Source organism: Stereum hirsutum (assembly GCF_000264905.1).
Source record: "Stereum hirsutum FP-91666 SS1 unplaced genomic scaffold STEHIscaffold_10, whole genome shotgun sequence".
NCBI classification, from domain to species: Eukaryota; Fungi; Basidiomycota; class Agaricomycetes; order Russulales; family Stereaceae; genus Stereum; species Stereum hirsutum.
The window spans coordinates 1,036,802-1,052,500 of NW_006763140.1; the positions used below are offsets into that span (position 1 = coordinate 1,036,802).

Sequence of the window (15,699 nt, forward strand, 5' to 3'; positions counted from 1 at the left end):
CTGTAGGTATGGTTCGTTGGTATGTTGTACTACGATGTCTTTTTACGCAATCCAAGGTTTAGACTGGTTCACCGACATTACGGATTCCGTCCCTGTTTGGTTTTGCAGGACGAGCATTTACACCGCTCGTCTACTCTTCCGCTCTACATACAGAGAATAAATTACAGAGTATACGTAGACTGTGCCCAAGCCCACTCTCCATTTACTCCCAGTAATCCGTCAACCCCGGGGCCCACCTCGCCCACACATCGTCGATCCCATAATTTTCCTGCGAGTTCAACTTCCACTCGTACTTCGGCTCGTCCCCTTCCTTCTCAGGGTCCCAGAAGTCCAGCCTCCGAGTCTACGAGGAAGCGCGCGAAGGAAAGGTTATGAGTGATTCACAATCAATAATGAAAGGGGACGGAAAGGTGCAGGATGGGAATAGGCAACACTCACGATCCCCTGACTCAACAATATCCCCGTCGGCACCGCCGGATACTCCTCCAACTCCGTCAACTTCACCTCTCCCTCCTTCTCCCCTTTCCCTGCCCGTGCATCAATGAGCTTCCCGATATTGTTCGCCACGGTCGTCGCGTGGTAATACGCCGGCCGCGCCGCCTTCTGGTGCGTCGTGTTCGCGATATCGCCCATGACGAAGATGTGTGGGTATTTCGGGTCTGAGATTTGCAGCGTCGGTTTGATGGAGATGAAGCCCCAGGGGGAGGTCAGGATCGAGGAAGGGGTGAGGTGTTTCATGTAGGCTGAGTTTGGGGTCATTCCTATTGTTGGGATCTAGCAGTCACGGACAACGACGGAGGAGTTAGTTTGAGAATTTACACAACGAAGAGAGACAGGCTGGAAGGTGGAATGGTGAAAGGAGTACTAGTACTGACGACGAAATCTGTGGGGACCTTCCTGCCCGATGACAGTTCGACGTCGAACGTAGGCCCGCCGCTTGGGAAACCCCCTTCTGGAATCTTGACCCGATCGTTCAAGATGACTTCCACGCCGAGCTCTTTGAATCGCTCTGCGACCATCTCGTGAAGCTTCGGGTGGAAGCGGTTCATCAGGTGTGTCCTCGAGTGAATCAGAGTGACCGATTTATTCGGATAATAGTCTTTGATGTCAGCGGCCATCTCTAACACGCACCGAAAGAGTCTGGCTTTAGTACTGTTTCGACGACATGAAAAAAATAAAGAGGCGAAATATATACTCACGGACACCAACGGCACCAGCACCAACAAGCACGACCTTCTCCGCATTCTTCACCTTCGCCTGATGATCCCTGAACCACTGAATGCCCGCCGGCTTGCCCATCGTCGGCACATTCGCCGGCGGAACCAACTTGGTCCCGGAACACAGTACAAGATACTCAAACTCTATCTCCTCCCTCTCCCCTTCCTTTCCCTCACCCTCCTCACCCTCCGCGATCGTCTTTTCGACAATGACCCGATCGCTCCTCACGTCCACTACCTTCGCGCACACGACGACCGGGTCGCCGGGGAATTTTTCCTGGTTGACGAGTCCGCGGAAGGGGATGAAGGCTTTGTGTTCGTAGCCGGGTACTGTGGCGAAGCGGGGAAAGGCGAAGAGGTAGTTGTAGTGGGTGTGTTGTTCGATGAGGATGACGCGGTGCGTCTTGTGTGTTTTCTCCGTCAGCTGGTTGATGGCCCAGAGGCCTATGAAAGAGTGGAGGTATAGATGTTAGTTATGGCCACGTGTGGTATGCGAGAAATATAGTGGGGAAGATAATGGACAAGAAGTGGTATGTGTGGAGGGTGAACGAACCGGCATAACTCCCGCCTACGATGACGATGTTCTTCCTCCCATTCGACGCTGGCGGAGGTACGAAAGTCATTTTACCGCCGACTGATACTGATGGTCTAGTGGAGAGCGCTCTATGACAAGTAGCAGTGAAAGCACCAAAGAGCGCAGGTCGAAATGCACACAAGGCTCGATACTGGAGGCGAAGCCTGGCTGTCTGAGTGCGAGTCTCAAGGGATAACTTGAATCCTAGAGAGAAGCTAAGCCTCAGCAACATATCCGCAACTCGTCCGTGCACAGCTCACTGCAACGTCCTGGTCGCAAACTTTACCCGTTCTTATAACTCCATACTGCACATACCTTGTTGTAAGCACTCTTGCTCGAGTGGGATCTAAATTCGAAAGGAGCGCTGTCGTGGTCGAACGGCCGAAAAGAAGAAGAGTGCATCTCCACGTCTGACTCGGAATCCCTTATGTATATTCCAAAAATGACAGCCCATGTGGTCATCCAATCATGCTATTTCACAGCGGCCATCTGGGCTCTGGAGAAACTGTGGCTAGCGAGCTGAGAGGACGGCGGCTCCGGTGAGCATGGAGAACTTGAAGGCATCGATGAGTGGATGAGGACCGCAGCGGTCAGGTCGAACGTACGATTATCAGATAAGACGGGCGGTCCACGTTTGGTTGGTTGATCGAGTGCTTGTCAGATAAGATGATGATCCGACGGTAATGAAGGCCTGCGTAATACTGATGACAGTGGTGCCACACCACTCAATACTCCGTTGACGTCCGCCCAGTCCGATGAAAGGTCCAATAAGGACAGTGCACAGAGTAGTGTTACAGCGCCTTGGGTTTCCTTAGCAGACGTCGGATGCGAAGAGCGGGACCGTAAGACGCGGTGGTCGAGTCAAGGCAACAAAGACACGAGACGCCACACTATGACGAGACGAGCAGACTTCAGCACTATACATTCACATAGGAATAAGATACATTGTGTTCTTCCATCCACAGTTATTCAACCGCCTAGAGAGTGAACAGATCCATGAACTCAAACTTCACGAGCAACGTCGCTCCGGAATCCTTCCCCTTTGGCGTCAACATCCTCACCAATCTCCATCCCGGCTCTATCTGCTCCGTCTTCGCGACGAAGACGAGATGTTTGACATCGGGGCTGTAAGCAATGTCCTCCCAGATGTTGAACCTATAGAGATTCAATCCGGCCGTCAGCACGTAGCCCATGACCCCAGTGCTAGACAGGAATGAATGATGACTCGGAATAATGTTACGCACCTAACGAACTCCAGTCCCTCCTCCTCATAATCGAACTGGAACTTCTCATCCCACATCACATCCGTGATGTTCTTCTGACCTTTCGCGAGCGATCCATCCTCATTCGCATCCTCAGAAGGTTGCGAGTTTTCAACGACGAAAGGCTCCGTCTTGACGGTCTTGCTACGCCATTCGCCTTCCATAGTCTTCAGGCCTGGGTGGAGTAGTTGGACGAGGATGTAGTTCGAGAGACGTTTCGTGCCTTCGGGAGTGGGCACTATACAAGGTGGAGGAAGAGGTGTGAATGCACAATTATCAGCACGAAGGTCTGTGGGCGTATATTGGAGGTGGAGGAGGAGGATGTACGCACTTGAGCTGAGACCAACGACATGACACGTAAGTCTTTTCTTCTTAAGTCGTTTTCCACCTTCAGGAAGCAAGTGCGCAGGCTTGCGCACCCATCCAGGCGTACCCACAAACATCGCTTCATTGATCTGCACCCCCCTATCATAATTCTGCCAGTTGAGTGCCGCGATCTGACTCCCATTTCCCCAATACTTCAAAGGATTGAGGTTGCTCGAGGTGATACGCGTGCCGCGCGGGTAAACGCGTCTGAGATGGAGCTGGGAGTGTTCGATGAGTGGGTTGAGAGAAGCGGGGAGGAGGGCGGAGAGGGTGGATTCGGAGATGTTGATTAGGATGTGGGCGGGGTAGGATATTTCTGTTGGACATGCACCGATCAACGTCGGCTCGTATTAGGCAAGGAGTGATGGGAAGGACAGGCGACGTACGTTGGGTGAGCCAGTCCTTGGAGGGTTTCATGCTGCGAGCGTATACACCGAGTGCCGCCAGGGCATCAGAGATGGCAGAGGGAGGCAGAGGCTTGACTTTATGTTTCGTTCCGCCTTCTGATTCTTCTTCCTCCTCTTCTTCGTCGGATTCTGAAGAGCTCGAGGGAGGATCGCCGTTATCTTTCGGGACTTTGGGCGGGTAATATTCGATCTACATCATACGAGCAGCTATTTAGCATGCGCGCACATACAGATCAGTAGAGAAAAGAAACAGGATACACCCACCATAGCCACAATCTTCCCCCTCAATTCACCAGGCGTCACTCCTCCCGGCTCTATCCCATCCTCCTTAACCTCCTTCTTAACCAACTTATCCCCCCAATTTTCCTCCATAATCCTCACCAACTCCTCCTGTCCCTCCACACTTACATGACACTCCAAACTCAACATGACCGGCCAATCTCCCTCTTTCACGGCCATGCCGATCGCCTCGCATACTTCGGCGAAAGGGACGGATTGGGAGAGGGTGTAGCCGTGGGTGACGATGGGTCCCGAGGAGCCGGACCAGACGTCGATTTCGATGCAGCGGGCGTGGTGCGTGAGGACGTGGGTGTAGGAGAGAGCGGAGGCGTGACCGAGGATTTGACGGGAGAGGAGGTAGGTGTTGTGGGAGGAGCTGTGGGGTGTATGACGAGGTCAGGGTCTTGGAATAGAGACGATAATGAAGTTTGTAGGACGTACGAGATGAAGTAGTGGGTTAGAGGGTAGCAGTCGTCTGGATGCTTCGCGACGAGGGTAGGAAGTGCCAAGAGGTCCCTTGCAGACTATGCAAACCCATAGAATAATCAGTTTATACAACAATACGAAAGGCTCGACGACAGAGCGCACCTCCCCTTGCTCAGCTAAATACTGCTCGACCTGAGGACTCAATCGTATCTGTTCGACGTTGGTAGGATGGAGGTTGACCGCCGTCTCCAGTCCTTCTCTTGTCCTCGACTCCTGCAGGTCGTGTTCCCAGTCGCGTGCGTGGTCTGTCATAGCGCTCTTGCGTAGGCTGTTCAATAATATTCTGAGATCGAGACGGGTGTGTGTGGTACTAGAGATGTGGGAAGTAAGAATGAGAGAATGAGTAGTGTGTTGGTGGTGGTGTTGACGACGAAAGGAATTTGAGAAACGGGGGAGGCGATACATACTGTTGTTGGCGTCTCAGGGGTAACTGTATAGCACTCGGCTAAGTCACTATAAATACACGAAAATCACATTGGATGTCTCAGCCCTTTGGGTGGTGCGCTCCATCGATGTGAGTGATAGCGAGCTCCATAGAACTTATCAAGGCACATAGGGTCAACGTCGTTCGTTACGGTGAGTGTGGATGGATGGAAGACCGTCGGTGGTGGTGTGGCCCAAACTAGCTCGAGTCGAGCCGGATTGGGAACGTCGTCTCTTGCTTCCCGACCACCATGTCAACAGGCATGCCAGTGATAGCACCTATATATGACGCTCTTTGACTTTCTCGTCGTGCATCTTACTCTTTGGCTTTTCAGAATAAGGCATCGCCAGCGTGATGGCCTCCGGTTCGATGATTCCTTACTACTGCTTGAGCCTTTGTCTAGTCGAGCTCGTTTTCAGCACCAGCTTGTGTGAGGTGCAGGACACTACCTCATGCAGTAGACGTGCCACTGGTTTCAGCTAGCTGGAGGCTCTTCCCTTCGATTTGGCTTTGGACACTGACAGACTGCCCACGATGAGCTCATCTCGTACTCGTACGTCTTCCCTCTTCTACAGCCTTTCTCGAGACTCGCATTGGCAGACAATTGAATAGTTATATCGAAACAGAAAGCAAAGAACGTGATGTGTCGTACATGTATGATACAGTATTTTCATGAATCCCTCCAATATCCAACATTATAAACAATGTCCAATGACAACCACGTTTCCCGAGCGACCCTACGTCTCGTCTCGCTGTCCAGCAGTCGACCGACGCACCTTTATCATCCCTTCCTGGTATCCAGCACAAGCAAAAGTACACTCACTCACGACCTAACACCATCTTCACAGTGCACCCCCTGCGCATTCCACGTCCCACGTTCCATGTCCTGCCCTACACCCTCCCCAACTCAATATCCACATACTCATCCCCCCTCCTCCCACCCATCGTCACCCCATTAACAGCACCCTCACCACCCAACTTCCTCTTCGTTCTCTTTCCCTTAGCCGACCTCGGTGGTGGCGGCGGCAAGAGCACGAACTGTGTCTCCGGATTCGTATTACTCCGCGCACGCAACTGTGGATCCCTACCCGCCGCGTTATCGATCTGGTAATGGGCGTGTGCTAGGTCTCGAGGTTCATCTCGAGTTTGACGGGTCATGTTGAAGCTGAAATGGGGGGCAGTCAGATGCTTCTTGGAATAAGGCGGTGGGGGTGGGGGTGGGGGTGCAGCACCACGAGAACGAGCATGATGACGGACGTGCGCCGGAGCGAGATGTTGAGGATGGGCGTGGATGAGGGTTCCAGTGCGTGGATAAGGTCCGAGGTTGAGTGCGTGCATGTGCGAGACTAACGCGTATGGGTCGGCGCAGTCCAAGTCCAATACGGGGTCGATGCCCCGGAACTGTTGTTTGTGCTTGGGCAAGCGACGTTGACGTTTGCGCTCGGTGTAGTATAGGATGATGGCGGTGGTGGAGATTATGAGGAAGATGAGGAGGACGGCGAGGATGGCTTTGAGGGCTATGGTGAGGGCCATTGATCGTCCTTGGTTTTGGTTTTGGTTTTGGAAGGTGGAATTAGAACGAAGGAAGGAAGGAACGAAGCGATTCAACGAGTGGAAGGTGATGAAGGAAGGGGGACCGTCAAGGTGTGCTCCTGGCTTGGGTTGCTTCTCCGCTTGGAGACGTCCTTATATATGGAGGTGCGCTTTGTGTCTCGCGTTTGGCACTTACGTTCTAGATCGGTGCGTTTCTTTCAAAGGATGGGCACTGTGGCAACCTTTGTTCCATTGTCTGGTCGGTCGCCGGTGAGACAATGACACCCGGATATGAGCCTACTGATGGCATGACTACGTATACTGGACATACCGGTTTTTTCCATTGGCCTAGGTGTGATGGTACTGTGAGGCTTGAATATTTGAACGTTCGGTTTACTTACTGCCTGAGTCTAAACCGGCATTGAGTCAATGACGACAGCGGTTGAGTCTCTATGTTTGCTCTATGTGGCACCGCCGGGTTAAGTACTTACGCCACGTCTCGTCGTATCTTTTGCGGGGCACTGGATGAGAGCTCCGGTTAAGTTCTTTTACGCTTTGTCTAGAGCGGACGGCCTGCAATATTATACTTGTTTTTGTTTTTGCAATGTTCGCTTTGTTCTTGTCGCGTCTCGCGACTTGGACAAATTAGGATCGGAACGCGAACAGTCACAGATGCGTGATGATGTGACTCACGACGCGCCATTCAATTTCGGACGCCATATTTCCTGTTCTTGTCTTGTTCCCTCCCATGACCTGGTCTGACGTGTAGACAACGTCCACTGAGGATCGAAGAACTTCAAATATATCTCGGAGTCCAGCATTGAAAACCCTCCCTTCCTCCCTGCATGAGGCGGGTATTTGACTGCAACTTGACCTAAATCCAGAGTTGGAGACGTTTTTGAGTTCGTTACTAACATCGCACGCTGACCTTGAACTCCATATCCTTTGGAGCTTGTTAAACTTGTCCTATGCCACTCACTCATTCTGTTCTTCACCTAAAATGAGTGCAGGGTAAGAGGTAAATTTCAGAGTAACAACGGTTGTACGCTCTACCCTCTTTTGGGTGGCACAAACACTTAGCCAATTCACCTTGGTCCACTCTTCTTTTCATTTCCCGTTGCTAGTTACCTTGTAAGACCACTGATCTGTATGCCAATTCTAGGAATTCTCTTGTTCTTCCTCCTAAAATACGCTGATCGCTGGCGTTGTGAATGTACGTACTAGCCTGAGTACCCGCCGGCTTGTTAGTGCAACGCGTAGCTTCATGTACTCCTAACTTTGGTAGTTTAAATTTTAATACATGATACCTCCTCCTCCTCTTTTATCACCGTCCTTGAGCGTTACGACTCAACAAGGCATGGGCCGCCCTTGCAAGGGGCCAGTGTGGCGCATGTGGCGATGACGAAGATAGAGCAAACAGGGCCAAACACGGCCGATGGGGAGAAATTTCGTGCTCGACGACTGAATTTTTCTTCTCTCTCTCCTGATCCTCATCGCCCGCACACGTCCTCTGCTGCGAGCGGAGAGGAACAGGAGACAGTCGTCGCGTCCAACACATCCCAATTAGCATCCCTTCTTTCTTTTATCCTATCATGGCTCCCGCGCCTGCCGTCCCCGAGCCGACACGGCCCTCCATCGTTCGCTCGACCAGTTACGTTCCCAACGGTATCCCAGCTCCTCCCGTGACCGCGCCGTCCCTCCAGACATCGGAATCTCAGCCGACCCTCGATGCCGTCCTCGAGCTCGCGGACGGCACTGCCTTCCGAGGTATCAGCTTCGGTGCCCAGGGCAAGAGCGTATCTGGAGAATGTGTTTTCCAAACCGGTACGCTTCAGATACCATTTTTTTTACAAATTGGATACGCGCTCAACGATGATAATGAATGAACGAATTGAAAAAAAAATGGTAATCGTGTGTGGGGATTTCGAATTCGGCAGGCATGGTTGGATATACCGAGTCCTTGACTGATCCGTCCTACGAGGGTCAGATCCTCATCCTCACATACCCGCTCGTCGGAAACTATGGCGTTCCCTCGCGCGAGTCGCTTTCCGAGCTCGAGTTGCCTGAAGACTTCGAGTCTTCGCGCATCCATATCTCCGCCCTCGTCGTCGGCTACTATTCTGAGGACTTTTCTCATTTCCTCGCAAAATCTTCGCTCGGTCAATGGCTAAAAGAGAACGGCGTTCCTGCCCTGTACGGCGTCGACACCCGTGCGCTCACCAAAAGGATTCGCGAGAAGGGATCCATGCTTGCCCGCTTTTTGGCACGAAAACCGGAGGCACCTATCGACCGGAGGAGGTCTCTTATACCAGAGTCTCTGCCAGCCTCTCGCGCGCCCAGTCGCGCTCCTAGTCCTCCTGGTCCTGCACCATGGAGGGAAGACTACATTGATATCGAATATCAGGACCCGAACGTAGTCAATCTCGTCGCGGTCGTGTCCATCAAGTCTCCTCGTCTCTACAAGCCCACCGCGACCCCGAAGATGCACCCCTCCGGACGGCCATTACGGGTCATCGCTGTGGACGTCGGGATGAAGTACAACCAGATCCGTTGCTTCATCAACCGTGGCGTCGAGCTCAAAGTCGTACCCTGGGACTACGACTTCAACTCACCCACCGAAGAGCCCTTTGACGGTCTCTTCCTCTCCAACGGTCCCGGAGACCCGACGACGGTACAGGCTACCATCGACCGCATCGCCCAAGCGATGCAGAAATGCGACCGCCCCATCTTCGGTATCTGTCTCGGCCACCAACTCATGGCCCTTGCCGCTGGTGCGCAAACCTCCAAGATGAAGTACGGTAACCGCGGCCACAATATCCCCTGTACCGACGCCCTCAGCGGCCGATGCTACATCACCTCCCAGAACCATGGATTCCAGGTCGACACGCAGACGCTCCCCGAAGGCTGGAGGGAACTATTCCGGAACGCGAACGACGAGTCGAACGAGGGCATCTACTGCGTCGACAAACCCTTCTTCTCCGTCCAGTTCCACCCCGAGTCCACGCCCGGCCCCCGCGACACGGAGTTCCTCTTCGACGTCTTCATCCAGAACATAACGGACTGCGTCTCGACCAACACCCTCGTCCCCATCTCCATGCCCGGCGGTCTCAAAGCCGATAACGAAGCGCGTGTGCCCCGCGCGAACGTCCAGAAAGTCCTCATCCTCGGTTCCGGCGGTCTTTCGATCGGCCAGGCCGGAGAGTTCGATTATTCGGGCTCGCAGGCGATCAAGGCGTTGAAGGAAGAAGGCATCTACACCATCCTCGTCAATCCCAATATCGCCACGATCGCCACCTCGCGCGGATTAGCAGACAAAGTCTACTTCCTGCCCGTCACGCCCGAGTTCGTCCGTAAGATCATCCAGTACGAGAAGCCTGACGGGATCTACGTCACATTTGGTGGACAGACCGCGCTCAATGTCGGGATCAAGCTGAAAGACGAGTTTGCGAGCCTTGGGGTTCAGGTGCTCGGGACCCCCATCGACACGATCATTACGACGGAAGACAGGCAGATGTTCGCGGCGGCGATGGAGGAGATTGGTGAGAAGTGCGCGAAGAGTCAGACGGCGACGACGGTGGACGAGGCGGTCGCTGCTGCGATATATATCGGCTTCCCGGTGATTGTGAGGGCGGCGTATGCGCTGGGTGGACTTGGATCTGGATTCGCGCAGGATGAGGGGCAGTTGAAGGCGCTTTGTGGGAAGGCGTTCGCGACGAGTCCGCAGGTGCTTGTGGAGAAGAGTATGAAGGGATGGAAGGAGATCGAGTATGAGGTTGTGAGGGATTGTAGGGATAATTGTATCACGGTTTGCAACATGGAGGTCAGTCATCTTCTTTTCTTCTTTTTCAGTCTGTCGCCTCTTGCCTGGTCGTTGATGTTTTTTTTTGTTGATTTACAGAACTTCGACCCATTGGGGATTCATACTGGAGACTCCATCGTCGTCGCGCCATCGCAGACCCTCTCAGACGTAGACTACAACATGCTCCGAACAACAGCCATCAACGTCATCCGCCACCTCGGCGTCATCGGCGAATGCAACATCCAATACGCGCTCAACCCGACCTCGCGCGAATACTGCATCATCGAAGTGAACGCGCGGCTCTCGCGTTCCTCAGCCCTCGCGTCCAAAGCCACCGGCTACCCGCTCGCGTTCATCGCCGCGAAGCTCGGGCTCGGGATCCCGTTGAACGAGATCAAGAATAGCGTGACGAAGGTGACGAGCGCGTGCTTTGAGCCGTCGTTGGATTATGTGGTGGTGAAGATCCCGAGGTGGGATTTGAAGAAGTTTAGTAGGGTGAGCAGGTTGTTGAGTAGTAGTATGAAGAGTGTTGGGGAGGTGATGAGTATTGGGAGGACGTTTGAGGAGACGATACAGAAGGCGATTAGGTCGATTGATGATCAGTTTGCTGGGTTCGCGAAGGTATGTTCTCTCTTTTTTTTTTTTTTTGAACCGTTGCTCTGGTGGTGTACTGATGATTCCTGAGCAGAACGACTATGTTGAGGATATCGACGAGGAGCTCGTCAATCCGACGGATAAGCGCATTTTTGCGATTTCTACGGCTTTCCACCGCGGTTATTCGGTCGACAAGATCTGGCAGATGACGAATATCGACAAGTGGTTCTTGACGAAGCTCCAGCACATCTTCAACATGGAGCAGCGCCTTTCGTGAGTTTTTCTAAATATACTTCCATCTCGATATTCCTCTGATCGTTTGCGCCCACCGACAGCACCAGCAACATCTCCCTCATCACACCAGACCTGCTCCGTCAAGCCAAGCAGCTCGGCTTTTCCGACCGTCAGCTCAGCATCTGCATGGGCTCCAACGAGCTTGCCGTCCGCCGTCTCCGCCAAGAACATAACATCTCGCCCTTCGTCAAGCAGATCGACACCGTCGCCGCCGAGTTCCCCGCCTTCACGAACTACCTCTACACCACCTACAACGCCGTCGAGCACGACATTGAGTTCAACGACCGTGGCGTTATCGTCCTCGGCTCCGGTGTCTACCGTATCGGTTCGTCCGTGGAGTTCGACTGGTGTGCCGTTCGTGCGATTCGTACGCTGAGGGACCAGGGCCTTCCGACGGTTATGGTTAATTACAACCCCGAGACGGTCAGTACGGATTACGACGAGGCCGATCGGCTTTATTTCGAGAATATCAGCCTCGAGACCATCCTCGATATCTATGACACCGAACGTTCGCGCGGTGTTATCCTCTCTATGGGTGGTCAGACTCCGAACAACATCGCCTTGCCGCTTCATCGTCAGAACGTCAAGATCTATGGGACGTCGCCCGAGATGATCGATACTGCCGAGAACAGGTACAAGTTCTCGCGTCTGTTGGACGAGATTGGCGTGGACCAGCCGTTGTGGAAGGAGCTCACGAGCTTCGAAGAGGCAGAGGCGTTCTGCGAGACAGTGGGATACCCCGTGCTCGTCAGACCGTCGTACGTCCTTTCGGGCGCCGCGATGAACGTCGTCTCCACCGGCGACGATCTCTCGAACTACCTCACCCAGGCCGCCGCCGTCTCGCGCGACCACCCGGTCGTGATCTCGAAGTACATCGAGCAGGCGAAGGAGATCGAGATGGACGCGATCGCGAAGGACGGGACGATGGTCATGCACTATATCTCCGAGCACGTCGAGAACGCGGGAGTCCATTCCGGCGACGCGACGCTCATTCACCCGCCGCAGGATCTCGACCCGCAGACGGTGCGCCAGATCGAGGAGGCGACGGCGAAGATTGGCAACGCGCTGAATGTGACGGGCCCGTTCAATATCCAGTTCATTGCGAAGAATAACGAGATCAAGGTCATCGAGTGTAACCTCCGTGCTGCGCGCTCGTTCCCGTTCGTGTCGAAGGTGACGGGTATCGATGCCATCGAGCTCGCTACGAAAGTTATGCTTGGGCTTCCGGTGGAGCCGTACCCCGACGCTGGGTTGCCAGCGGATTACGTCGGTGTGAAGGTGCCGCAGTTCAGTTTCAGTAGGCTTTCGGGGGCGGATCCGGTTTTGGGTGTGGAGATGGCGTCGACGGGCGAGGTGGCGTGTTTCGGGAAGGATAAGTACGAGGCGTATTTAAAGGCGTTGATCTCGACGGGGATCGTTCCGCCGAAGAAGAACGTGCTGTTCTCGATTGGTGGGTTCAAGGAGAAGTTGGAGTTGTTGCCTTCGGTGCAGAAGTTGCAGAGCGCGGGGTACAATATCTTTGCGACGTCGGGCACGGCGGATTTCCTTCAAGAGCATGGCGTGTCTTGCAAGGTTCGTCTGCATATTTGGTTTTCATGCATATATGCTCATAGGATTCTTGCTCTGTAGTACCTCGAGACCTTGGGCGAAGACGGCCGCGACCTTCAGAAGTCCGAGTATTCTCTGACGCAACATCTGGCCAACAACCTCATCGACATGTACATCAACCTGCCGTCGAAGAACCACTACCGCCGCCCTGCGAGCTATGCTAGCAAAGGTTACCGCACCCGTCGTATGGCCGTGGACTTCGCCGTCCCCCTCATCACGAACGTCAAGGTCGCGAAACTGCTCGTGGAGGCTCTTGTGCGCAAGATGCCACTCGATGTTTCGACCGTCGATTCCAAGACGTCCCACATAACGCACATCTTCCCTGGGCTTGTCAACATCGGCGCTTTCGTCCCTCGTCTTGCGGAGGCGGGCAACGACGACTTCATCCAGGCCACGAAGGCGGCTCTCAGCACTGGTTTTACCACCTCGCTGGTCATTCCATTGGGGTACAGGAACAAGATCGTCGATCTGCCCACGCTCGAGCAGGCCCGCTCCAACATCGGAAATGGCGCCTACTGCAACTATGCGTTGAACATCACGGCTTCGTCGGACAACAGCAAGACCATGGACGATGAGCTCGCGGCTGAGGTCAAGGCCCTTTTCATCCCCTTCCATGTCGACAACGTTGCCACCCAAGTATCGGTCGTCGCTTCTCACTTCGCCTCTTGGCCCTCCGACAAGCCCATCATCACAGATGCGAAAGGCTCAGATCTCGCCTCTGTTCTTCTCATGGCTTCGCTCCACGGTCGCAGCCTGCACATTACGGATGTGCAGAGCGAGGAGGATATCTTGTTGATCAAGCTGAGCAAGGCGAAGCAGTTGAAGGTCACCTGCGATGTCAGCATCTTCTCGCTGTTCTTCAACAAGGATCAGTTTGGCGGGAAGGTGAAGAACCTGCCTACCATCCAGGCTCAGGCTGTTATCTGGAAGAACTTGGACGTTGTGGATGCGTTCTCCGTTGGTGGACCCCCGTACTACGCTAGCCTGGACATGGAAGCGCCGTCTTCTTCCTGGTCTGGTGTCGAGGAGTCACTCCCGCTCCTGCTTACCGCTGTAGCGGATGGACGACTCACCCTCAACGACATTCAAGAGAGGCTCCACGATAACCCTATTCGCATCTTTGGCCTTCCTGAACAATCGAATACCCTAGTCGAAGTGTTCGTCAACCGGAACTCCATCTATCCCCGCCGCAAGGACCATTGGTCGCCTTTGGCCGACTCTCCCGTCCGTGGCCTCGTTCACCGTGTCATCATTCACGGCAAGACGGTCTTCCTCGACGGCCACATCTCGGGTCCGCCGCAGGGCAGGGATGTCTCTGCATCCGCCATCAGCCACAATGTGGTTCCCGAGAAACCTACCCTCACCACCGCTCTCTCTTCACAAATGGTCATGCCTACCATGTCGCCTATTGTCAGGCCCTCAGAGTCGAATGTGTCTTTGAACCCTGTTACCTCCATGTCTCTCCACGGGCCTCTCGCTGCCCCTCAACATTTCGTCGCCCCTCTTCCTCATCCCTCCTTCCACCGTCGTCATATCTTATCCGTGAAGCAATTTACCCAAAAGGATATCTATGATCTTTTCTCCCTCGCACATGAGATGAGGCTACAAGTCGAGCGATACGGCGTTCTCGACATCCTCAAGGGCAAAGTTCTATGCGCGCTCTTCTACGAGCCTTCCACGCGCACCAGCGGATCGTTCGAGGCTGCCATGAAACGTTGTGGCGGTGAGGTGGTCTCTATTCCCGTCGAACACAGCAGTGTCCAGAAGGGCGAGTCGCTTCCGGACACGATCAGGACGCTGGGATGCTACGGTGATGCCATCGTTATGAGGCACCCTGCTGTTGGCAGCAGTCAACTTGCAGCCAAGTACTCTCCCGTTCCCATCCTGAATGCGGGAGACGGAATTGGAGAGCATCCCACCCAGGCCCTCTTGGACGTCTACACCATCCGCTCCGAGCTTGGAACAGTCAACGGTCGTGTCATCACCATGATCGGTGACCTGAAGAACGGTCGCACAGTTCACTCTCTCGTCACCCTCCTTTCCCTCTACTCCGTCCGCCTTAACTTCGTCTCGCCTCCGTCGTTGTCCATGCCTTCCAGCGTTGTCTCCGCGGCGCGCAAGGCGGGCATCCCCGTCAAGCAGTGCGAGAGCTTGGAGGAAGTATTGGGCGAGACGGACGTGTTGTATGTGACGAGGGTGCAGAAGGAGAGGTTTGCGAGTGAGAAAGAGTGGGAGGCTGTGAAGGATGTGTATAGGGTTGACCATGCTGTCCTTGCGAGGGCGAAGGAGGAAATGATCGTCATGCATCCTTTGCCTAGGCTTGGTGGTAAATACCTTTCTTTTGCGCGTATCTGTGTCTTACGGTACTGACGAGCTTACTTTGAACTCCAGAAATCGATCCCGAGGTCGACTTCGACTCTCGCCGTGCTGTGTACTTCCGCCAGATGCGTTATGGTCTCTATGTATGTGTTTTGCCTTTGTTCTTCCTACTGATTTGGCTGACCAAGTTCTCTACGCTAGATTCGCATGGCCCTCCTGGCTAGTGTCCTCGGCTGAAGCGGTATTCAAAAGTATTATATCCCATCAACGTAGAAAATATGGACTTGCGATAGATTTGCTAGAGCAGCGGTCGACTCGAAGTAGGTGGTGACGAATGAGGAAAGAAGGAAAGCAATCGAAGTTATAGTTCAAACAAATGTAGCATCCAAGCATCGTACGGTTCGAGAAGACGATTTATAAATCAGACTGTATTTTTTCTGTCATTCTTTGATCAAAGTGTCGTTGTGCCACTGCGCAACACACCGGGACTGTGGCCTGCAAACTCAACCGCCTGACTCTCGTATCCGGGCCGCGATG

General features: G+C 53.8%; 4 protein-coding genes across 4 annotated transcripts; 1 reads left to right on the top strand and 3 right to left on the bottom strand.

Annotated features, from left to right (window-relative positions):
* Window positions 1-202: 202 nt before the first annotated feature.
* STEHIDRAFT_132459 (FAD/NAD-P-binding domain-containing protein) lies at window positions 203-1,840 on the bottom strand (the record flags this gene model as incomplete). The annotated part of the gene is made up of 5 exons (XM_007306033.1): window positions 203-343; window positions 439-774; window positions 876-1,120; window positions 1,200-1,661; window positions 1,771-1,840. 5 exons carry the CDS (start codon window positions 1,838-1,840, stop codon window positions 203-205), a joined length of 1,254 nt encoding a protein of 417 aa, XP_007306095.1.
* Window positions 1,841-2,688: 848 nt separating this feature from the next.
* On the bottom strand, window positions 2,689-4,883 carry STEHIDRAFT_99869 (PLC-like phosphodiesterase). The gene is made up of 7 exons (XM_007306034.1): window positions 4,694-4,883; window positions 4,547-4,629; window positions 4,091-4,481; window positions 3,806-4,016; window positions 3,385-3,735; window positions 3,036-3,291; window positions 2,689-2,946 (listed from the first exon to the last, which is right to left on the bottom strand). The coding sequence occupies exons 1-7, from the start codon at window positions 4,841-4,843 to the stop codon at window positions 2,769-2,771; spliced, it is 1,620 nt and encodes a 539-aa protein (XP_007306096.1). The 5' UTR covers window positions 4,844-4,883; the 3' UTR covers window positions 2,689-2,768.
* Window positions 4,884-5,906: 1,023 nt separating this feature from the next.
* Window positions 5,907-6,548, bottom strand: STEHIDRAFT_158661 (uncharacterized protein; the record flags this gene model as incomplete). Its single annotated transcript, XM_007306035.1, has 1 exon — window positions 5,907-6,548. One exon carries the CDS (start codon window positions 6,546-6,548, stop codon window positions 5,907-5,909), a length of 642 nt encoding a protein of 213 aa, XP_007306097.1.
* Window positions 6,549-8,075: 1,527 nt separating this feature from the next.
* Window positions 8,076-15,587, top strand: STEHIDRAFT_169813 (carbamoyl-phosphate synth). Its single transcript, XM_007306036.1, has 8 exons — window positions 8,076-8,372; window positions 8,486-10,368; window positions 10,447-10,968; window positions 11,036-11,214; window positions 11,277-12,807; window positions 12,865-15,169; window positions 15,235-15,305; window positions 15,364-15,587. Exons 1-8 carry the CDS (start codon window positions 8,141-8,143, stop codon window positions 15,397-15,399), a joined length of 6,759 nt encoding a protein of 2,252 aa, XP_007306098.1. The 5' UTR covers window positions 8,076-8,140; the 3' UTR covers window positions 15,400-15,587.
* Window positions 15,588-15,699: the final 112 nt, after the last annotated feature.

What these genes read in the sequence shown, in the direction of transcription:
- STEHIDRAFT_99869 (XM_007306034.1), bottom strand. Translation starts at nt 4,843, where the DNA reads ATGACAGACCACGCACGCGACTGGGAACACGACCTGCAGGAGTCGAGG. An exon ending in GGGGGAAGATTGTGGCTATG is followed by an intron (nt 4,017 to 4,090) that starts GTGGGTGTATCC and finishes CGTATGATGTAG; the next exon opens with ATCGAATATTACCCGCCCAA. An exon ending in TGTCGTTGGTCTCAGCTCAA is followed by an intron (nt 3,292 to 3,384) that starts GTGCGTACATCC and finishes CACCTTGTATAG; the next exon opens with TGCCCACTCCCGAAGGCACG.
- STEHIDRAFT_169813 (XM_007306036.1), top strand. Translation starts at nt 8,141, where the DNA reads ATGGCTCCCGCGCCTGCCGTCCCCGAGCCGACACGGCCCTCCATCGTT. An exon ending in AGCATGGCGTGTCTTGCAAG is followed by an intron (nt 12,808 to 12,864) that starts GTTCGTCTGCAT and finishes CTTGCTCTGTAG; the next exon opens with TACCTCGAGACCTTGGGCGA. An exon ending in TCCTTTGCCTAGGCTTGGTG is followed by an intron (nt 15,170 to 15,234) that starts GTAAATACCTTT and finishes TTTGAACTCCAG; the next exon opens with AAATCGATCCCGAGGTCGAC.